Source organism: Tachysurus vachellii, chromosome 1 (assembly GCF_030014155.1).
Source record: "Tachysurus vachellii isolate PV-2020 chromosome 1, HZAU_Pvac_v1, whole genome shotgun sequence".
Classification (NCBI taxonomy): Eukaryota; Metazoa; Chordata; class Actinopteri; order Siluriformes; family Bagridae; genus Tachysurus; species Tachysurus vachellii.
In genome coordinates, this window is record NC_083460.1 from 9210819 (window position 1) to 9236274 (window position 25456).

A 25456-nucleotide genomic window follows, 5' to 3' on the forward strand; every position below is an offset into this window, starting at 1 on the left:
GTTCATGTTTCAAAGTCGTCATCTGATTGGATTCTACAGGAATTCTAAGAGTGTGTCACATTTGTTAAGGGTCTGCCCAGGATTGGGCTGTGATTGGTTGCTTTACATGTCAGTCAGTTGCCCTCTTTGGCGAGCCTTGGCCTATAAGTCTGCTGTCGAATCCAGACCTTCACCAACAGTTAAACAAGACTTAACCTAAACATTATAAACAACATGGGGCAGATTAAAATAACATGGCAGCAAATTACTCGTTACATTTATATTTTGAACACAGCATTAGCATTATAATAAAAGATTTTTGGCTTTATGAATAAGACTGACTTGACTTTCACCATAAAAGACAGTGTGTGTGTGAGTGTGTGTGTGTAGTGGGACTTGTACTGCCTTGACTGTGCCCTTTTACTCTGTAAACACTCTTATCTGGAAGTAGTGCATGTTGTCTGTAGCGAGTTCTCGTACTGACAGATATCTCTATTGATAAGCTTAAAGAAAAGCCGAACAGTTACACGCAGTCCGCAGGCCTGGTGTTAAAGCTTTACATGCACTTCACATCTCAACAATCACATGATTTCTGTGTGAAATCTACACATATGTGAAAGCACACATTTTTCACATTTGTAATTTACAATTCATTTATTTTCACATGCCTTCTTACGCTCGTTCTTATTGACTTCTTATTTCTACATGCTCATTTTTTCCATGTGACATTTACTAGAATTCAAATTCAAATGATCTCATCAATTAAATACAAAAGCACATGTCAACAGCAGATTTTGAATGTATCGAGAGGTTCAGTAAAGCTTGTCAGATGGGCTTTGGATATGTTTTTTAGCTTCAGGATTCAGTGGAAGGGATAAGATCATAATCTTCACTTTAAACAGTGGGGTAAAATGATCAATATCACAAAGTTTCTGAGATTTAAATAGCAGCTGCAGTAGATATTGAATATTTAATTTCTTGCTTTTTCATTTTTCAAAATTTGAAAATGATTTGTTTATTTGCAGATACAGACAGACAAACAAAAAAATTATCTTTTTATTTGACCATGCTTGTCAGCATAAACCTCGTTTTTCTAGAGAGAAAGTAATGTATAAAATAATCTGTTGAGTCTAAGATGTTGGACTAAAGATTGGAAGGTTACAAGCTTAAATCCCAAATGTAAATGTAAACAAATACAATATATTATCAATTTATCTCTTTCAACCACCAATGATCAATTAGTACAACAAACCATAGTATTATTATTGTTGTTGTTGTTTATTGTTGTTGTTGTTCTTATTTTTTTTTTCTTGTTTTTTTTTTCAGAGACAATTTTGGACACTCGGACTGCCACAGCTGAACTCGGCTGGACAGCGTACCCTGCATCAGGGGTAAGTGTGTGTGAAATAAGTTTTATACTGACTTTATTCACTGCTGTGTTCACAGCAATAACATCACAAACACACACACACACACACACACACACACATACACAAACACACATACACACACACAAACACACACATATACACATACACACACAAACACACACACACAAACACAAAACAAATCATAAAATAAAATTTGTTTTTCTTTTCTAACCAATCTGCTTTTGGTAAATTCCCACCTGCCACCCTGCTCTTCCTAGCTCCTGACAGGTAGTCCACTTCTACCTATAAAAATTAAATGAAACAGGGGCATGGAAGCCTGTATTATTACCACATATACTGTACATTAGAGCACAGTGGAATTCTTTTCTTCCAACAGTGGCAGCTTGGCAGTGCTGGGCTTGAACCCCGATCAACAACCCAGAGCCTTAACCACTTGAGCCAGTACTGCCCCCTCAAAAGAGCATAAAGCTTAACATGCGCTTCCACTGACCACATGAAACCAGCAAATCCCATCTTTTCATCTCTTCTGCATACACAAGTTCATAGACCAACACTAGGGACATGTGAGAGTGAGAGAATGTATGCCATTCTTTTCAACTGATAGAGCAAGGCCAATTTTTCTCTTATGGACTCCCAGGCCACAGATGGCTGTGGCAGTGTTATGATTTCAGCTTGTGGTGATGTATAAAAATCTGAAACTAAAATAGCTAATCAGCTTCCCTAAGTGCAATAATGGATAATTTACTGGTAGGTAATACCACACACATGCTTGTGTGGGAGAGTGGGTGAGAATGTTTGTATGAGAGAGAGAGAGAGAGAGAGAGAGAGAGAGAGAGAGAGAGAGAGAGATCTATTCCCCAATTTTAATAAAGCTGAAAATGTTACAGTTGTGTTTTATTGGTAAAAGGTAAACACAACCAAATACTATGGCTCGCTCCAAAGAGGCATTTCTCATTAATAGCACTTTAATAAAAGTGTCATTTCCCCCAGTTGTAGCTCTTTATTTATTTATAGCTTTTGGAAATTGTTTACTTCTTTGCTATGTTGGGGGAAAAAAAGCTTCTTGGGAGCTAGAGTTCTGCTCTATTACCTCTCACAATAACTTGTGACGATTTTAGGAGAGAATGAGACAGAATGAGTCATTAAATCATTTTGGATTACCTTAAAAAAATAACATGGTAAAATGATTACACTCTCCAGGTGTTGTTATTGCCGAATGTAAATGGAGCGGTATTAGAGACACACAGAGTGTGTGTGTGTTTGTGTGGGTGTGGGTGAGTGAGTGTGTATCGGCTTCTCTCTTTGCTCTCTCTGCTTCATCAGAGCGTCGTGGAGAGAAGCTCCCCATGCTATTTCATCAGCACAGCCATTATTCTCCATCCAGCCCCATTCACAGTGACTTAATGACATAATGAAGGCACTTAGGCTCCGCAGAGTCCGCAAAACCCAGCTAAAGGCATGCAGCCAAGGTAGAGTGGAGCTTTAGAGAAATCAGGGTGTAGGGATGCAGAAAGATTAGCATTTAGAGCCAATGCAAGCTCTTAGAAACATAACAAGTTCTACCTAGATGTGGGCGTGTGTTTTTTTTTAAGTATTTATTTTAGTTCATTCAGTTTATTTGTTTATTTATTCATTTATTTATTTATTCATTTATTATTACAAAAAAGTAGCACTGATCTACATTTACTCATTGGTTATAAAGTACTCATGGATGTGTAAGGCTGGTTTGGGTTCATAGCTTTTCTTATGAGATTTCCTATAATATGCAGTTTATTTCAATCACCCTTCATCATCAAAAATCCACCTACAGATTTGCCATTTTCCAAAGTTGCCATCCACCAAATTACACCTCAACCAAATTTATTATTCGTTTAATATAAACTCCAACCCAATGATTGACCGCACCCTAAAATTTACACACAACCTATGATTCTTGTCCTGATCATGCCTTTCGGTTTTCATGTGATTGCACCAAACCAACATGAGTTACAGCTGTTTGAATACATTAAACCCCACTCCATTAGAACTGATTGAATTTGGTAGCCATGTTGTTTCCACATCCCTATGTGGTTCTGAAAATGTTTGTGGTTCAAACACTGCATAGTAACACCAAGTATACAATCATTCAGATAGATAGATAGATAGATAGATAGATAGATAGATAGATAGATAGATAGATAGATAGATAGATAGATAGATAGATAGATAGATAGATAGATAGATAGATAGATAATTATTACTATTGTTGTTATATTATTATTAGAATTAGTTGTTGAAGTAGCAGTAGGAATAGTATTTGTAGTGTTTTTATTTAATTTAATTCATTTATTTTTCATTTGTTATTTGATTTAAGATTTATTTATTATTACTATACTGGATTAAGATTAGTTTTAATGTGACGTATATGACGTTATGATTCACTGTAGTTGGGTGTTATTTTAATTGACTCAACACATAATCTTTACAAATTTTCAACTAAAGTTTTTGTAAAGCAACAAAAACATATGCTGAAAATCAACTTTGTTACACACATTACATTTATAATCCCAAGTGACAAAGCAACAGCAGAGCATCCATTTTCTAGGCACGTGAGAGACAGAGACATTTTTTTTTTTTTTTCTATACTGACAAACTTTATTTCTGATAACTACAAATTCATTCTCATTTACTGTTTGATACATGAAACTAGAAAATAAATAAATAAATAAATAAATAAAACTTATAAGCTTAGTTTTGTCTTATTCAATTCAATTCAATTCAAGTTTATTTGTATAGCGTTTTTTACAACTGACATTGTCTCAGCTTTACAGAACATATACATAGAACAAAAGGTTAATATAAGGAATAATATAAAGAGTAATAGAATACAAAATTCAAGATAAATATTAGATATATTTAAATGTGTATGTATTTAGATAGATATTTACTCATTAACTGTGTATAGAGACAGTCTGAAGAACAAATTAAGCCATTCAGATGTTCAGTTTGATGAACGAATAAATTATTTAATAAATTACATTTAAAAACATTGACTTTTCACTTCTACTGTGGCTATTGTTATGTGGCCACAATAAACCAACTACAAATGACATGTGACTTGTCACACAACTTGCTGCTGTGAACTCTAAATGCTATTCTGCGTTCACACATACAGAGAATCACAGCAATAAAGTGACCAGTGATCCATTATATTTGACATGATCGACAATGTCTGTTAGTGACTAGATGTGGGTGTGTCCGGTGATGCAAAAAGTTTCAATTTACACAAATGACAAAATGCAGTGAGTACCAACAAGCATGAAGCCAGAAGAGAACACATGTCCCGTTTCATTTTAGTGGCAAGAAATATCACTATGGCAACAAGCAGTAAACACACCTACTGGTGACTTCATAGACCTGCAACTTATTATCACTTATCAGTATGTGTGAGCGTAGCATTAATTACGATGAGTATGAAATGATCAGCTGATCATGTTGCACCGTTTAAGTAAAAAAAAAATGATATTTACAGTTTAATAGGATTTGTAAAATCACTAATAAGCGCTAATAAGCGATCGTGGATGTTAAATCTTACAAGAAGCTACAGCTGCTAAATCTGCAACGTGCTCTAAAGTGATGCTAAATTTTCTAAAATTTTCATAATATGACTACCGATGTGTAATCACGAGATTGTATTGGCTTCAGGCCAGAGTTCTCCAAATCTCATCTCTGCAGTAGGTGCGCTCTCATCACTACATTAAGTGTAATGAGGACTTTGATCATTAGCTGATGAACTGAATCAGGTGTGTGAGCGCAGCAGGAAATCCTGATTGAAATGAAAATGTCCTGAATGTAAATAGTAATGGGCTTAATATGGCAGTTGTTAAGCCGATCATCTAAGCTTCATAACATTTCAATGAGATGTGCAACGGAGGAAGAGAGCATTGTAATAAATGGGAAAAATATTCCAGATACTGTACTTAGCTAGTCAAATAATTAGCTAATATTTTTCAGTTCTCCCAGCTGCTCAGACCTGCTCTAAATCACTTTGTATTGTGCAGTGTTTGTGATATGCAGGAAATATTTTAGTACAGCAAGAGTGAATGCGAGTCTAAAAGTGACACAGACGGAGAGAGAGAGAGAGAGAGAGAGAGAGAAAGAGAGAGAGAGAGAGTGTAAGAACAGTACAGCCAGACAAATATATATAAAAATAACTAAAAATCAATCTCCCACCACCACTCCACCAGTTTTTGGTTTGACCCAGAAATAAATACATAGCTTGGCCTTTATGTTTTCCCATCGGGTTCTAAGAATTCACCTGCTGGCAAATCTTTCCAGAAATTCCCTAAAGAAACAACTGATTGATACCAACAACACAAGATTCTTACAATGTATAAAAAAAGCTGTTGTTCATTCCAAGTTCCAGACATACAAAAGAGTCTATTTTCTATTACGTCCTACATGAAGTTATTCTGTTCAGCGTTAAATTCACTTTTACTGTATTTTGGTGGAGATATTTGTTCAAGGCTAGGGTTTTTGTCTGCCTTTGTCATAGACAACATATAACTTTGATTTGTGTAAAATAACAGTTTTACTTCTTGAAAAATGTTAATGTTAAATAGAAATCTAAATATTAAAATTTCAATGAAAATTTACCAACATCGTAAAAAACCTGCGACCTTGGCAATCCTGTGGAGTCTTTTCACAATGCCACAGAAAATTCTGAGAGAGCATGGGTTATTAGCATATGAATGATACATTTAGCTTCTACATGTGAACATTGACCTTTAAGATTTATATTTGCATTTAATATTTTACTTTTATATTTCACGTTTACTTGTACTACAACTAAATGGATGTCCTGCTGATGTTGCTGAGATTCTGCAGCATGGTAACAATGCATACTGTGCCATCCCTTAAGGCAACGGAACTGGCATGGAAGAGCTGTCATAAGCAAAAATAGAGTAAGGCAGCATATAAGCTCTTTATAAGTATTTGTGTACTATGTTACAGGTGTTAAACTATAGGAATTAATTGTTGTTCCTTGTGGTTAATTTATTTCTTTTTTTTCAACAAACCCTATGTAAATTGTTAACTCCTCCCAGGTTAAATTTAGCCTTATCCAGAGCGACTTACATTTATCTCATTTATACAGCTGAGCAATTGAAGGTTAAGGGCCCTGCTCAGCTTGGTATCCCTGGTGCTCATGACCTTTCGAGGCTCAAACAAACAAACAAACAAAATACATAACATATGTTTTGCATACAATAGACGATGTAATAGTATTTAATTTTTAGTAGTTTTTAAAACACTACTTGTTAAATAAAGGTATTGATGTTCTCTTTAGGAGTAACAAGTATGGACAGGATTAGAAATGAGAACATCTGAGGGACAGCTCAGGTTTCTCTGTTTTGGGGACAAGGTCAGAGAGGCTAGACTGAGATGGTTTGGAAATGAACAGAGGTGGTAGGTTATATTGGTAGAAGGATGTTGGTGATGGAGCTGCCAGGTAAGAGGAAGGCCAAAGAGGAAATATATGGATGTGTTAAAAGAGGACATGATGGTAATTAGTACGAGAGTTAGCTAGACCCCTAACTTTGTAGATTATAGAAATTTTAGCTAGTCAATGACAAGCAAGCAAGTGAAATAGTACCTACACTGAAGCCATGCATAAAGTTGTGCGTACATGTTTTCCAGAACACGAGACATAATTAAAGCTGTAAACAAATATCCTGTTAGAACTTGTTTCTGCTCTGTGCTTTAATTTAATTTTCATACACACATAGAATCATACATTTAGACTATGTCCACCATAAACCCAGGAAGATTAGACAAGGAGAAGCCCACATAGATGATTGGAGTTGCTAAAAGATACTCACAAGGTCACTTCTATGTTCCACAAGCATGTTCATTAACACTGCTACTACATCAGATGTTTTCATGCCTACTCACTCCTCATCTATCATGGCAGGTGTTGGTTATTGTCTCTCCTGCAAGAGATACAATCAACTACACTGGAGAAACCAAGACGAGACCAGTTGATTGTTTTGTCGAGCACCTTCCTACCATCAGAATGAACGATATCTCCTTTCCAGTGGTAGACATTTCAAGAGCAATAGCTGTGACATTAATCTCATCCCAGATTGTGTTGCTAGTTGTTGTAATGCATGGAGAAGGAGCTTATCTGCATTCTGGAAACTCTGGAAGCCCATGGACTGAATGGCACTTAGATACTCCCAGGATTATATACAGTATGCACTCATCAGCCACTTTAACACCTGTATCTCTAATCCATCCATCCATCCATCCATCCATCCATCCCTCTTCACATGGCATCATACAAACACTCACATACTATAGAGAGTTTCAAGATACCAAACACATGTCTTTGGACTGGAGAACCTGCAGCAAACCCTTCAAGCATAGGGAGAAACTGCAAACTTCACAAAAGCAGGCCAGAGTCGGAGATCCAATCCCCAACTCCTGATGCATAAGGCAAACATGCTACTAAAGTCACCTTGCTCCTCTACTCATACCTCTACTCATTCACCCAATTTTCTATTCAGTCAATCATGTGGGAGCAATGTAGCACATAGAATCATGCAGATGCAGGTCAATAGCTTCGGTTAACATCAAACTTCAGAAAGTGTCGGAAAAATAGAATCTGAGTGGTATTGCTGTTTGGGCCAGACAGGCTGGTTTGAGTATTTCTAAAAGTCTTGGGATTTTCAAACAAAACAGTCTGCAGAGTTTCCACACAATGTTGTAAAAAAACAAAAAAAAAACAAACAACAAATGAGCAGACAAAATGTCCAGTGATCTGTTGTTCTGTGGGTGGAAATGCCAAATTCTGGCCATGAGGGTAAGAAAGAGACAACAATTTGGTACAGATAGAGTTGACTTTGCTTATTTTGTTATACAGGAAAATATCTCTCTACTATCAAAAATGCACACAGATTCATTGTTCCAATAAGAAAGGAACTCAGAACCATGGACAATACAATTCTTTATTTTATCTCTGGAATATCACACAACCTTAAAAGACAGTATGCACTTACATAACTATTTTAAAAAAGTAACAACCCCAGAATCCAGTCAAAAAAAAAAGAAATCAAATTCTACCAAACAACATCGATCTCAAACATAGTATTGTATGGTTCTGTGTAGTCTTATGCAAGTCTGTAGTTTTGTGTAGTGCTGTGTAGTCTCATGGAGGTCTGTGTAGTTTTGTGTGGTTCTGTATAGTCTCATTCAAGTTGTGTAGTCTTGTGTAGTGTTTTGTAGTCTCTTGCAGGTCTGTGTAGACTTGTGTAGTGTTTTGTAGTCTCATGCAGGTCTGTGTAGACTTGTGTAGTGTTTTGTAGTCTCATGCAGGTCTGTGCAGACTTGTGTAGTGTTTTGTAGTCTCATACAGGTCTGTGTAGCCTTGTGTGTTTTGTAGTCTCTTGTACAGTGTAGATCTGTGTAGTATTGTGTGGTTCTGTATAGCCTCATCCAATTCTGTGTAGTCTTGTGTAGTGTTTTGTATTATCTTGCAGGTCTGTGTAGTCTTGTGTAGTGTTTTGTAGTCTTTTGCAGGTCTGTGTAGTCTTGTGTAGTTCTTTATAGTCTCTTTCAGGTCTGTGAAGCCTTGTGTAGTGTTTTGTAGTCTCATACAGGTCTCTTTAGCCTTGTGAATAATAATAATCTCATGCAAGTCTGTGTCGTTTTGTGTAGTTCTGTACTGATTTATGTAGCAACATGGTCCTAGAGGTACAATGTTTCATTTCAATGTCTACTGTAGCATCTATATATAGTTAAAATGATGATGAAGACACTTGAATTGAGAATGAATAGTCTGGTCTGAGCAGACAGAAAGGAAGGCAACAGTAACTCGGTAACTAGCCAGTCTGTACCACCATGCTGAGCTGAACAGCTGAACGTTTGCGGCGTATGGTTGAATCTAAAACAACAGCAACTTCGGGTTCCAATACTTTACCCAAGAACAGGGATCTGAGGCTATAATGGTCTAAACTGGGTAATCTTTACCTGGTCAGTATGGGGGGCATCGCACTGCTAACACATGATTGCTGATTGAATAATTGTCTGTATGACCAAACGTAAAATACCTACAGTATATCTCATATATACAATTAATAATATTACATCAAAAGATTGTGATTTTAATGTTCCAACTTCTATCTATAAAAAGTTTCCCATAAATTAATATAAGTTAATAAAAAAAAGCCAGATTAATTAATAACATTAATAATTAATTCATTACAAAAGTTAAAACCAGATTTCTAACATTAAACATAAAAACATCTTGCACTGAAATCTAGTGTCTTGATTCATTTTATATCAGATAAAATAATTAATTTGTTTATACTGATCGAACATGGCTAATGAGTCGATTTCTATTCCATTCCGCCAGTGCACTGATAAAAAAAAAGGGTAAAACCTTATAATTTCAATGTCTCAATCAGATATGTAGTGATTTACTAGCCTTGTGGTTTTCTGCTTTATAATCCCACTCCCACATGCTTCCACAGACATGACTCAACTGACCGAAATTGCTCTCACAGTTATTTTTGTTTGTACACCCACTCATGACATTTTCAAAAGAATTGCATTAGCTCCATTTAAATGCTTAAAGGAGTTAGCAATTTAAACCACACTGACCCTGATCAGGATAAAGCAGTAACTGGATATGAATGGATGAATTCCAGTTGACACCAGATGTGTTAAAACATCAGTGTCCAGTACCGTCCCATGTTAACCAGCATCGCTTTTCATTGTCTTACGAGATGTACTTTTTTTCAGGCTCCACTCCTGTCGGACTCTATATTGATTTTTATTCAAGTTCTTGATGTTTTCAAAAAACTTTCAGAAAAATGGAAAGATGTTAGAAGTGTAATACAGAAACTTGTTTCGCTGAATTAAATCCAGCACTTGGACTTTATGTATTCCTTTGGGGTTTTCAGAATTCAGCTCACGGCAGGTCTTTCTTGAGAGTCAAGTAAAAAGATATTTTTGAAATTATTGTGTGTATTAAATATATACATAACATAGTAACCCATCCAACATTGCCTGTACTGTATGATGTCTGTCTTTTCACACTGGGGGCAACCGAGGGACTCGTATACACTATTATAAAAGGTGAAAACATTCAATATGATACATTAAAAACGGGGGTGTAAACTTTTGAAAATGATGGTTGGCATATATTCTTAATTTTAGCGTTTTATTTGTGTAAATTGTTTTTATTATCACCTTTTTGAAATTATTAATTCACACACACACACATACACACACACACACACACACACACACACACACACACACACACACACACACACACACAGGTCCATATGCACAGACACATTTCGTGTACAAGTGAGAAAGACAGATTTGATAATGACTGTAGTGTCATTAAATAGTGATGTGTAAAAGAAGTGGATTGGGTTTTCAGGTTTGTAGGTTGAGAGAGCATACACACACACACACACTCCTTTGGGAGGGTTTGTATTACCTCTTTTGAGTGTCATCACTGTAAATATACCGCCCCCATTGTATCGCGGGCCAGAAAGTGAAAATGAACTCGAAGTGACAAGCCGAGAAAGTCCCTCGCGTGATACAGCACAGGCAATTAAAGGCAAACTCAAATGGAGCGAAATATCTAAGAAAGCCTTCTGCTTTCTTTATGAGTTGTGGGAAGATAATGGTGCCATAGAGACACTGAGTTAGTCACACAAGACTGAATGCTAAAGCCGAGTGGAGAATTGGGAATGGGAAGCATGTAGCATACAATATAGAATGCTGTCAGCTTGCATTTAGATACATACCATACACGCCCACACACACACACACACACACACACACACACAGACACACACACACACACAGATACTATTTCTTTCTAACAACATTCATCTAAATAAATGGATAGGACTGAAGCAGGTTCACTCTTGCATGCAGCACAATGGCTATAACTAAGGATGTCTTTTTTTTGGTTCTCAGTGATATTGATTCCAGTTTTAATACTGAAACAAGTAACCTGGTTTGTATTACACAATGTTATGAAGCATTTCATTTAGCTCTGGTCATATTAGTGGTGTCATGTGGTTCTAGTAGTGAACTGTGAACGTGTATTTAATATAGACTGTGATGCCAATCAACCTGAGCTAGCAAAGAAGTATCAGCAGTAGTGTGATCATTAAAAAAAGATTTAGTTGCTTGTAAAAGTGAATTGCTTACGTGCGAAATATTCTCCTGTTTAACTGCTGTACACTGTTTATGTACAAATCACAGCACTTTGTACTTTGTGCTCTCCGTCATCTATTAGATGACGTTCTGTTAGAAGATGATGTAGTTCTTCTATTCATTCATTCATTCATCTTCTACCGCTTATCCGGACTACCTCGGGTCACGGGGAGCCTGTGCCTATCTCAGGCGTCATTGGGCATCAAGGCAGGATACACCCTGGACGGAGTGCCAACCCATCGCAGGGCACACACACACTCTCAATTCACTCACGCAATCACACACTACGGACAATTTTCCAGAGATGCCAATCAACCTACCATGCATGTCTTTGGACCGGGGGAGGAAACCGGAGTACCCGGAGGAAACCCCCGAGGCACGGGGAGAACATGCAAACTCCACACACACAAGGCGGAGGCGGGAATCGAACCCCCAGCCCTGGAGGTGTGAGGCGAACGTGCTAACCACTAAGCCACCGTGCCCCCCTGTAGTTCTTCTATTTCATGTTTATTTATTTATTTTAGATGTCACATTTCATCCGTTGTCAACATAAATTAGGCTTATATTTCGTGTCAGAGAGAGTTTCCGCAATATTTTTTCCCCCCTCATAAACAGCTGTCCTTGATTATATTCAATATGCCATATCCATAAATAACTTCACCTCTACACATCTACAAATAACTGTATTGCAAGAACAGGTCAGTAATCACTTCATCCCTGTATGTTACTGTAGCTTACTCACACATCTTGTACTGTATATTTAAACTTGTACTTTATATACCTTGTACTTGTACTTTATATACCTTGTTGTCGATCTGTCACATACTAAGTATACTGTAGTTTTTATTTAATCTGTACCTGTATACCATCATCTGTAAACTAAATGTACAGTGTTGTTATATATGTCTGCACTTTTGAGGATCACCTACAACTGGGACCAAATTCCTTGTGTGCAAAACATTTTTATATACCTGTATACCTGATTCTGATTTTATTAATCACTATGCTATATGCTGTCTTCAGGATCCTGGAAGTGTTGCCAAAATGAATGAGGTTCATTCAGAAGTATGTGCATATATACAGATATTTGTGAGAAAGTTGAAGGTATGTGGAAGGTTCTGATTGGCATAGACGTACGTGTTTTATCTAATCTAATGGTAAGTTAGAATATAAGGAAAGACAACTTCTGATAAGGAGAAGTAGAAAGAGATGGACAGGATGTATGTCTGGATGTGACTGAGGAGAAATCTGTGACTAATTGCTGGTTCAAACTGATTTAAATTAACAAAGAAAAAAAACACATAGTATCACAAGCGAGTATCATTATGAATAAAGTATGAGCGTGAGTAAATGATGACTGATAAATAACACAATGACACAATATCCCATCCTGGTGTCGATACTGATGTTAGCTCTAATAATTGTACTACTCTTTACTCATGTTTACGTCTATGCATTTGGCAGATGCTTTTGTTACTAGTGAAATGAATACGATCCAGGACTAGCTGTTAAAAGAGCTGACAGCAATTTGAATGCCGCACGTTTGCAGCCTTTAGAAAGGCAGATTGTGTCATTCGAAGGGATCTCAGTGACAACTCAGAAAAAAAAAGAGGCAGCAGAATGCACAGGGTCATGTTTTGATAGACTGTTCAGTGTTAACTGGCCTCAAGGTTTGACCAGCTGAAAGAAACTAGTTCTCAGCAATAAATTAGAAATTTCTCAAATATACAAATAAAAAAAAAAAAAGAGCAGCAAATAATAAACTAGGGTCATGAATCACATCAGCAGGTGAAATAAAAACACATGGTCTTTGTCTACATTTGCTATCATTTTTAAGATAATTGATGGGAACTGGCAGGGGCTGTCCAGTTTGGTATACTGGAACACGCTAATGCTTGACATTTCCAGGGGGCACGTCTATTTGTCTTTTTAGTGTTGTTTACTTCAGGTAAAATTTCCTAATTAAAAATGAATTAGCTGACATAGACCTTGTTTAAAATGTTTGCAGGTGCTTTGAAGCATGAAATTTTGTTTTGCTCTGCCAGATGATCAAACATGCATTTGTCGTTAAAAAAAAAAGAAATTATTATTTGTTAAAAAAGAAATGACACAAACCTGGTGCCTCTGTGACATATGGCCTTAAAAGGTTAAGGGTTCAGACTTGGTTCTTGTCTTGCTGATCAAATGCTTTCGGAAAGAACAAGAGTAACACTTTCTAGGAAGGTCATTTCTAAAGTATAATGAACTATGCATGCGTTCCTAACACTGAGCTATTTTTATTATGAAGGATATTCTTATTATAATGCATTGTAAGTAACAGGACGTATCATAGGGATCAAACAAACTCAATATCAGATCATTATACAGTAGAGGCAAATTTAGCAATTGCAAGTGCCTTTATTTCCAAGGTCTAAAAGGAATAAACAAATAGAAGCACAAAGAATGAGTCTGTGGGCAGTGACGCAACAAACAAAATGCGACAACAACAGAAGCTTGATAATGATATACTGACGGACATGAACGTGACATACAGGGGCTGATGGGTAATTCGGCATAACCATGATGCTCAACTGCACTACAGTATATGCGTTATGTCTTGCATATAATAACTCAAGAAAACAACTACAAAAGTAAAATAATATGGTTATAACATTATTATTAATATGCCTGTCAAAAATCTACACTAATAAATAAAATGTATATACATTTAGTTACTTAAAAGAACAAAACAAACAGTCCCGGGGCCAGTCTCAGTGGGTCTGTGTGTGATTTTCTTTGTTATTAGTATTATAATGTATTGTGTGTTGTGGATAATGTACTTAGAATGCATTAAGTTAACATTTCATGAAGCCTGTGTCAAATGACTTATAAATACATCATAAGGTTATGAATTTTTTATGTTATGAGAAAAAAAAATCAAAAAACCCTCCTTTGCTTTTTTTTTTTTGTCTCTGATTAGCAGCAGATGGTTCTTAAAGCAGTTCTTCAAGTCCGCACCTGTCACCTAACACCAACATGTGCGACAAAACAACTCCTTAACCACACATAAAGCCAGCTAGTGCATCTGCAGTATGGCTGTTCAAAGACACTCTGGTTACGCCAATGAATAAAATCGTGCCTGCCGATAGCTGATATGAGCTGAAAATGCAGATTCATTAAATGAGCACATCGATGCTTTCGAAAGCAAGAAAAGAGTAGCAACTTGCATCTAATCTAATTTCACATATTCACAGTTGTCTTTTTCTATTCCGTTCGTTACATGCTACTTTTTTAATTGTGTGAATGCTGCAAATGTGACAAATTCATGAGTAAATTTGCTAATGAGTGAGTTGGTCTGCTGCAACTGATAAGTTGTGTTTTAAGTCGGGAGTTTGCGGTTTTCTCTCAGCCTGGATGAGTGGAACAAGAGCTGTTCTCAAATCTGCAGATTTGTATGTATTTAAAAGAGCTAACTTGTACGAAATGTAATGAATGGTTAGGGTGAAAGATTAGGGTGATAGGTGGGGCTAGTGGTCATCATTTTTTCTTTTTCTTATTTATTCATCAATGTCACTCATTAGAACATTTCTGTTGATTTTGCAGACTGTTTCCCAGTTTGAAGTACTAGATAGAAGAAATAGCTATGGATACTAGTTGTAATACAAATTAATATTGGTACTAGTTTTGATATTAAATAAAGACCCCAAAAACTTGCTGTTGTCCTGGTCATGAAATCCACATTAACAATTTATCCTATTTTGAACTCTGATATGTCTCCTATTGTTGTGTGGATTGCAAATTTTTATGTACAGCTGTGCTATTGCTCTGCTAATTCAGCCTTTACACTCTGTCTTACTTATGGAATGTGAAATTAGTGAAGATTGGCCAAAAGCCTAGGATTAAACCTCAAACACTCTATTGTTTTAGTTTCATTGTCCAATACCTGTATGCTATATGTGTTTATTAGCATTAATGCACGGTGACGTGCAATGTGTTTTCCGACTACCTGCTTTAAAGTAGGCTACTAGTTTATATTTTGGGAAATAGAACCAACTTAGTTATTAGAAAGTTCTGCAAAAAAAATCAGGATTAAAAGAAAAACACTGCTCTTTCTAGTTAATGCCAATTCTGAACAGCAAATGGTTTTATTTGTATTAGCCATTCAGTGGAGTCTTCAGCAGTTGTAGCCTATCCACATCAAGGTTCTTCCTGAGAGGCATTTCTGCTCACCATTTTTGTACAGTGTGATTAACATAGTCTTCCTGATAGCTCAAACAATCCAACCTGGTCATATTCTTCTGAGCCCTCTCAGTAGCATGCTATGTCCTGGATGTTGTTTTCTTTTCAGAAAGTTTTTATGAAATATTTTATGAATTTTTAATTTAGGAAATCCCTATAGACTGTACTGTAGTTTTCTGGCAGTTTCTGGAATTCTTAAACCTGTTCTAATACCAAAAAAAGTCACTCATATCACATTTTTTGTTGATTTAAACGTTAAGTGAACCTAGTTACTTTGTGCATGATCGGATGAGTGTATGAATGAGAAGATGTACCTAATAAAGTGGATAGTGAGTCGATATATCAGTTAGATATTATATTAATGTCGTTCTATTTCTTTCAATTAAAGTTTTGGAGTAAGGACTTACGAGGCTAGAGAGACTTCACAAATGACAGGAAATGGAAATGACATGAAACTGCTGATGAAATAGAATGAAATAGTCTACAATGCAAATTCTGAATACCAAGAAACTCCTCAGAGATTTGCAGCCAGTGAGCACAGCAAAACCTTACATAATAATAGTGTATTACCTCCCAACATATTTGGTAAATGATTAAACCATTATGGGTATTTATTAATTTCTAATTAGTAAGAGATTTTAAAACCAAACTGATGGTATTCTTATTCTTATTTACTCTTTTATTCCTAGATATAAAACCTGATATTTTGATCTAAGCTGTTTAAGTCTGTCATTTTACAGCAGCAAAGAGTGTAGCATGTATATCTTTGGGTCATAAAAATGGCAAAAGCAAAAAAAAAAAAAGAAGAAAAATGTAAAGATAAATGTTTATGAGATGTTTTAGTTTGCTAGCAGTAGTTGTTCACCTAACTAACAAGTCATAGAAGCCACCTAAAAAAGTCATAGAATCTATCAAACAAATTAAAGGTGCTAGCTACAAAATATGTCAAAGAAGCTAGCTACCTTAATGATCAAATTAACTAAAAAATCATAGGTGCTACGTAGTTAAAAATCATATTAGCTAGTTAACAAACCATAGGTACTAGCTACCTAAAAAGTCATAGAAGCTAGCTGCCTAACAAGTCATCAAAGCTAGCTAACAAATCATAGGTGCTACCTAGATAAAAACCATATGAGCTTGTTAACAAGTCAGAGAAGCTAGAAACCTGCCATCAGAACTACTGTAGCTAGCAAATCACATAAGCTGGTTATCAAGTTATATAAGTTAGCTAGCTAACAAGTTATTCAGGCTAGCTAGCTATAAATGAACACAAAACATTTCAAGTTTTAGTTGTTTATTATCATCACTCTGTAATGATCAAATTAGAGGCTTATTGAAGTCAAACAATATGTTAATCGGGCTAGGGAAAAGAATTCGTGTTGTATAGCTGCTCATTGCATATAAAAGGCTTGAGTTGGCCTGGTCATCATCTCATGCTAATCAGACTTAATGAATATCTTCCTGAAATCTTAGCTAAATGTTAGTTTTTGTTGTTTTTGTTTAAGACCCCCACTTTAAAGTTAATATTACTCATGTTTCTTTGTCAATTCTGTTAAGCTGCCAAAATAACCAAATGCGTTTCTGAACTGGATTTGTTCAGCTAATAATCTAGAGAATCAGTGTATATCCCTTTTCCCCAATGTATTCAGATATACCTCTCTATATTGTGTGACGGTAAAGACACATAATCCTCTTGTAGCTTGCTTTCTCTCTCTTGCACTCAGACTCATAGCACACATACTTGTTTCCTCATCACTCCAGCTCAGTCTTATTGCTTTACTGCACACGTTTGCACTCATTAAATCCTCCTTTCAAATCCCCTCTATCCCTCACATACACACGCACACACTCGGCACATAATGAGGCGAGCTGATGAATTAAATATGTGCTGCTGGAGAGGCGGCTGACCTCTGACCCCTGGATGTGGTGCAGGCCAAGCAGGCGTGAAAGAGAATTACTTAGACAGACACGGGGTATGTTCTGGGAACGGCTGTTTGTGTGTGTGTGTGTGTGTGTGTGTGTGTGTGTGTTTGTGTGTGTGGCTCTCAGGCTTGAGTAAATGTCAATAAGAAGAACAAGAGGCAGGGATATACAGACTTTCCAGGACTCTGATTTTGTAAGGACTGAATGTTTAGGGAAAAGAATTACAAGGGAAAAGAAGATGGGGAAGAAGAGGAAAAGATATACTGAATCTTCTCTTTAGTTCACTTCTACTCACTGAATTGTGACTATCTTGATATCAAAACACAGACAAAAGCAAGAGTATGTGCTTCCCGAATCCCTGTCGTCGCCCCGTGATGTGTGAAGTGTGATGTGGGTGACAGGTGTCTATAATGTGAAAAATGCTAAGCTAATGGATGTCCTCACATATGCATCCCAGGTGGCCTTCCCTGTCCATCTATCATTGACCATCTGTAAACCATTCATTATTAATGCTAACTCACTGCTGGGCAAAAAACGAGAGAGAGAGAAAGAGAAAGAGAGAGAGAGAGAGAGAGAGAGAGAGAGAGAGAATGTTAAATGTTATGAGTTATGCTAAATGTTAAATACACAAAAAAAGAAAAGTAATGTCTGTAACACTTCACTAATCAATTTACATGACGTCTTTTATATTTGTACTCCATTTTGTGTGTATATCTATCTATCTATCTATCTATCTATCTATCTATCTATCTATATATATATATACTGCAACTGCAAGCAGCTGATTTAGCTCATGGTTTTATATATATACGTATGTATATATATACGTATATATAAAACCTATTTATAACATCACACACGCATGATTTAGTATGTTTGTATGTGACGTTTGGGTGATACACTCAGCTCTTTAGCAAAGACTAAAGAGACATTTTATGATACAGCGCCAAAGACAAAACCTTCCATAATCTTTGGATAAAGGTTATTTCTGACGATTTGTCAACTCCTCCTCATTATTCACACAGCAGCTTTCAGGGCCGTATTGCAAAAGCTGCAACTGCAAGCAGCTGATTTAGCTCATGGTTTTATAATATTAAATCATGAATAAGCACATTTCTGCTGAGGATTTATAAAGCAGTGATTTATAAAAGATTTTAAAGTAGAAGTGCAAAATGCTTCCCTTTTTTGTTATGGATGTTATTAGTAAGCTACTGAGGATTAATGAGTACTGAGGGTCAGAGTTATGAATATTAATGTATTGGGGGATCAGTTTAAAATGATAGAATGATTTATTTAAAAAGACATGGGAATCATTTTCAGAGATGTTGAACTACAGTATACGTGAATTTCAGAGATGCTCAGGAATAAGATAAAAAATATTTTGCTACATTAAAGATATCTAAAATGATCTTGTATCAGCATTGTGTCAACAATTGAAAAAGTGGTATTTGTTTTGTTCTCTGGAAATGGACCGAAGTGATGAACACCATAAGATTTCGGTACTCAGTAGGTATTTTGATGCTAATGATCGAGACTCTGATGAATCGGGTGGGGTTATACTCTAAGACACCACTCAAATTACAATAGGAATACTTCAGTACTTGTAGTATAAAGGTGCTCAGAACATAACACTGAATTCTTCCTTCTAAATAACCCTCACAGAATAACAGAGCCAGTAGCTTTTCCTTTAACTTGTCAGACATCTGCATCAGCAGCCTTGCCCCCAGACCGCTCAATACTCTCTCTTAATCCTGGACGGACACTATCAATTACATTTATATAATATAATTTAACCTAAAATGAAATCTGACGTTGTAACTGGAAGTTACTTAGCAACCAAACACATCGGGGAATTAACATTTAAGCATTAATTGGGAAGGCGTCTGTGTTACCACTCCCTCTCTCTCTCTCTCTCTCTCTCTCTCTCTCTCTCTCATATCTGACTACACGGGATTCAACTACATTTGTGTCACTAAATTGGATCCAAGAATAAATGAATGAATGAATGAATGATTGAATGGATAAATGAAGAATGAATTGGGGCATGGAAGCCTTTATAAGCCTTTATATAGCTTGAACCCCAATCCTCCGATTAAGAACCCAGATTCTTAGCCACTTGAGCCACCACTGTCCCACTAGAACATTGCATTGAAGTAATTAAGCTATAAAAAATGTTTTTTAATAGAATAGAATATTAAATATTTGCACTGTCATCGGTATAGTTGGCCACAGCATCATAGTATTAGCTGTCTAATGGAAATATGTAAATACTTTGTTAATACTTTAATTTAGTTATTTTGGTTTTAATCCTCAGGGAGAGACACCATGAAAGATTACAGACTTGTCCTGCTAAGAGCTAGAATGAAGGTTTAAGTGCATAAGCTAGTTATACTTAAGCTAAAAAAACTAAGACTTGGAAGCCTGGTGTCTATCCCAGGGGCTGCAGGGCACAAGGCAGATAACACACTGGAATGGATGCCAACCCATCACAGGGTACAATCACACACTAAAGATGATTTAGAGATGCTAATTAGCCTACAATGTATATGTTTTGCCTGGGGAAAAGAAACCCAGAGAAAACCCCCGAAACTCCACAAACACATAGAGTGCAGATGGAAATCCAACTCCCAGCCCTGGAGGTGTGAGGAAAATGTGCTATCCTTGAGGTAAAGTGCTAACCCATCATGTCCCCAAGATATTATTATCTATTAATACTATTCTTAGCTATTAATATTATGTCGTGATTCACCTTTTCCTGGGAACCAGTCAGCTATCATCAAGTTAAAGCTGAGCTTATTGTGCTCAGAAATTCATCATGTTAAAAATTATAAATGCAACATGACCAGTTGAGAAGGAGGAAGAGCAAGGAACTAAAAAATTAAACAGAGTCACAGAGAGCACCAATTTGTTTTTCAGACTCACCGCACTCAACATCTCCATATCTAACCATGACCCTCACACGCACCCAAACACAAAGAAGCGTGTCGTCAATACACAAACACAAGTCCGATTTTCTATTCAGACTGCCTCTCCAAATCCAGCACAGTTTTTTTTTTTTTTAGAGAAGATTATATGAATAGTTTTCATTCACTGCTGTTCTGCAGCCTGTTTTTTGAATAGCAATGGATGGCTTCAGTGCCTTCCAGCAATAATTTTCTCATTTGGACTCTATTTCATGGCATAAAATTGAACAGACATTGAATTTGTTGTAATATACGAACAGATTGAAATTCACTCAGCTTTGGGGTTGGGTAAGTTTTTGGCTGATGGTAGTTTCTCAATGAACCTTTTCACACCATTACTTATGAGGCAAATTTACAGTTCAGAACTATTTCTATGCTCATACTTATTTTTAATAGTAAATTAACTTCCATGTTCCCTCTTACTCTCTTCTTTCTCACTAACACACACACACACATTGAGATTTTTAAAGTACACACGATTGGAAAGGCTGGAACATATTTTTTCCTTCAATGCTAAACGTGACTTCCTTTTTTTTTTTTTTTCTTTTGCTGACTCTACCAGAAACATGATTTCATTTTACAGAAAACATTTTGCAAGGTGGAAGACTTATATAACTTTTAAATGAAAATAATAAAGTGAGTCCAGTATTTCCTCCAGTGATATTGTTAGTTCATTCATTCATTCATCTTCTACCGCTTATCCGAACTACCTCGGGTCACAGGGAGCCTGTGCCTATCTCAGGCGTCATTGGGCATCAGGCAGGATACGCCCTGGACGGAGTGCCAACCCATCGCAGGGCACACACACTCTCAGATATTGTTAGTTAATTTTAAAAAAAAAAAAAAAAAAGAAATTTAATAAATAAATCATTTCAGAATATATACAGTAAGAAACCATTATTTTGATCTGTAGGAAGTATTCAGAGGGAGCTGGTCAGTGAGGTTAGTGTTGGGTAGTGAACAGTAAGCTGTACCAGACAGAGGCAATAGAAAACTCCCTGAGATGATACAAGGAAGAAACCTTGACAGGATGCAGATGTAAATGTAAACAATGTCCTTTCTACAACAGTTTATAGTTTATAGAATTGTGCCAAGAAGAGCTCCTGAGGAAATAATAGGTCAGCGTAATTTCTAAGTTCATTACAGACTTAACACTAACTCCTTCCTTCCGAAGTCTAAAAATGGTCACTGATGAGATATACATATTGCACCATATGGACTTGAATCATTTTTTTATATAACTGTATCGTCTTTTGCGTGTTACTACTTGCATAAATTCCAAATTAATTTCAAATTTTATTGGTCACGTGAAAAAATTGTACTCAGTACAAGCAGTGCTTGTGTGTAAATGCTTTTTACGAATGTTAAAAATAAAGTCGAAAGAGAAAGCGTCTAAATTGACTTTCCTGAATACATGACTGATGTGAATATGGTGATTTGAAATAAGTAGGACTGTTTATGTTTATTACATTATATTATTTCATCATGTCATTTGGATCAAATTTGTTAAAATTAAAACCATTTATATACAAGGTTCTTCCATCCATCCATCCATCTATCCATCCATCCTTCCATCCATCCATCCATCCAGCCATCTGACACCTCTTTGTGACAAAAATTCAACATAGTTCCTCCATTCCATATCTGAAATAAAACACTAATATCTGGGAAGATGTTTAAAGTAAGAGTAACATGTGGGTTTAGTTGGATTTACTACATTTTAAAGAATAAAGAAGTCTTAATTAGTGCGACATTTTACATTAGACCTCAGTGGAATTATTTTCTTCACAAATCCCAGTTTACGAAGTTGGAGTCACCTATGATACAGTCTTGCTTAAGGTCCCAAAAGTGTCAGCTTGGTGATGCTGGGGCTTGAACCAACCAACGTTCTGATTAACACCCCAGAGCCTTGTGTCATGGAACAAATGTACAAATTTCGGTAGACACATTAGTATTCATGATTGCATGACATTTTGATGTGCACTTTGTGGTCTTTGGAAAGTCTACGTAAATAAGACCTTTGTTGTATATGTATAAAATATATTTTGTTGTCCTATCTCACTCAGCTTATTTCTCCTTATTTCTCCTACATAAGGCAAGAGTGATACTGTAGGAGAGCAATATTAGGGAGTGACAGATCTTGTCTGATTCACCCATCTGTTCGATCTGTCTCTTGTTTTATTCACCTACTCTTACAGTTAGTCTGACGAAATCAAACACAACACCCCCAAAAAAAACAGGAGCTGTCTGATACCAAATCAGTTCTGATTACTTTCCTGTCTCTGCATTGCTGTATCTCGTATTCACGTCGTGTCTTTCTCTCTTTGCATTTCTCCTCGTCTCTTTGTCGTCCCCCTCCTACATCTGGGAGCACGAAAATTCGGTGACATGTTGGCTTATAATGGAGTGGCAGAGCAGATCAGCAATGATAACAGTGATCATGTTACTGCATATTTTAACTGCGTTGAAAGACAGAGTGAGCTTAACTAACACGGCATTCAACTCAGCATGCGCTGATTTATCAACCCCTTCTCACACACTTATCACATTGCAATGCCGAGAACACACATGCGTAAACACAAGCGTAACAAGTAAGAAGCAGTAGGAATGTGTGATTTGTGCAAAAGCAGTTTGGTGGCTAACCAGTGAACACCTGTACACCCTCTCAAGGCTGCAATTACCTAATCAGTCAATCGTGAGGTCGAAGTGCACGGCATAAAATAATGCAACGTTCACATCATGCAAGGTTCACACATAGAGCGAGTCGCAGAAACAAAGTGACTTTCCAGAGACTATTCATTTGCAGTGAGAGCTGGTGACATGAAAATGCTTTATGCAAATATAGAGTTGCACGTGAGCCGTGTCAAAGAGCACACACTGCTTCTCTTTCAGCTCATAGGATATGCTGCATATATACATTGATGAAATTTATACACAAATGCCAAATTTCCCTTCAGAATTTTCATTGTAGCAGCAACAAAACCGAATGCTAGCTGCAATACCCACTGATAAACATTGTTACTAAGGCAACCAGCAGTAGCAGCACCTACCTGTGACTTCATTGTACAGTGATTGGTGACGTTTTGTTAGGAGGTTTGGTTTGAGGATTCTGGAAATGGCGGATCCGGTGAGATTTTCACACACACAACAGCTTCTAAAGTTTATACAGAATAGCATGAAAAAAAAAAACCTGAGAGTGAGAAATGGATGTAAATCTCCCAGATTTCCCAAATGATCATGAAAGAATTCGAGTTAATGGGAAGGATGTTCTAAAAGTGCTTAGCAGAAAAGCATCTCAGAATACACGGCACAACAAACATTGAGGTGGATGCGCCACAACATCTGAAAACCACATGAGGTTCTACTTCTTTCAGCCAAGAACATGGATCTGAGGCTACAGTGGACATGAGTTCACCAAGATTGCAGTTAGAGGCTGTAGAAATGTCATATGGACTTTAGCTACGTAGTTTTATTTCAGTGAACCTGAGACTGTGCCAACTTTCTCAATGACCTTTCGTCTTCTTCTTCTACTTATTTTTATTTTTTCAGTAGGATGGTAGGCTGCTTGGTTTTAGGCTGCTCCTGGAATGGCCAGATTGAACACAAATAAAATCCACCTGGTCAAAAAAATAAATAAACGCCTCCATTGCAGGCTATTTCACTTATACTGTATATACAGCTAAAGGCCTCTACATTTTCCGACCTAAAACTTTTTGCTTCCCACCTGTTTGAGGTTAGAAAAAGAATGTTTCTAAGTTTGTGCTTGTTTGTGGTAATATATTTAAATACTCCTTATATGCATAATTATTTGGTTAAAATCCCAGGCATGGAACCTATCCGACCTAATGAAGGGTTAAATCCCAGTGCTAGACCCCAAGGTCAAAAACTCTGACATCATGTAGGATATGATTCTTATATTTGTAAGTTAAAAGAACTGAAGCAAAGATCATCTGCAGTTTAATCAGGACTTCTGATGAATTTCAATTCTGCGATCTTGCTGGTCTTTTATTTTACTTATCAGTTGGTGGGCCATTCCAATTTAGAGCCAGGGGTCATGGAGGATTGGTGGTTAGCATGTTTGTCTCACACGCCCAAGTTTGGGGGTTTGATTGCTGCCTATTGCATGCATGTGGTCTTTCCTCCTCCAGTCCAAAGACATAATTTGTAGCTGATTAGCATCTCTAAAATTGTACATTGTTTGTGATTGTGCCCTGGTATCCTGTCCAGGAAATAGCCTGAAGTCACCTGGGATAGGCTCCCTGTGTCCCAACTGGATATGCAGTGTGGCAAATAGATGGAAGGATGAACATTAGAGCCAAGCATTCACAGCTAAACCTATGTGAGACGTTGTGAATATGAGACAACAAAATTTTTTAAGTCGTATCCTGACTCTAATGCACATTTCTGAGTCAGAGTGACTAGATTTCTTTGCAGCAGTAACTCTGTAAAGGCCTTGTTCCATTTGGCTTCAACGGTCTTGTTTGAATGGTGTTAATGGAGTGCACTTGCTTGCTGCTTTCTTCCAAGAAAGAGAGTGTTGAACCTGTAATGGACATTTTGAATGCTGGTGAACTTCATTGCACATACAGTATTGGCTCCTTTATTACATGTATGTGTGTGTGTGTGTGTGTGTGTGTGTGTGTGTGTAGTTGCACAGGTACAAGTGACAAGTGTTTACTTCGTATAAAGTATTGTACATACTGTACTTTTTCTATGGAGTATGTAGTATCCATGGAGAAGATGACTGCATGTGTTCATGTG

At 36.7% G+C, this 25456-nt stretch overlaps 1 protein-coding gene across 2 annotated transcripts in view; it reads left to right on the plus strand.

Moving 5' to 3' along the window:
• LOC132846650 (ephrin type-B receptor 1-B) overlaps positions 1-25456 on the plus strand; it is a 331052-nt gene that overhangs the window by 92194 nt on the left and 213402 nt on the right. For both annotated transcript variants that reach the window (XM_060871347.1, XM_060871355.1), the window contains exon 2: positions 1306-1370. In XM_060871347.1, coding sequence (XP_060727330.1) covers positions 1306-1370 — 65 coding nt within the window. The remainder of the gene's footprint in view (positions 1-1305; positions 1371-25456) is intronic.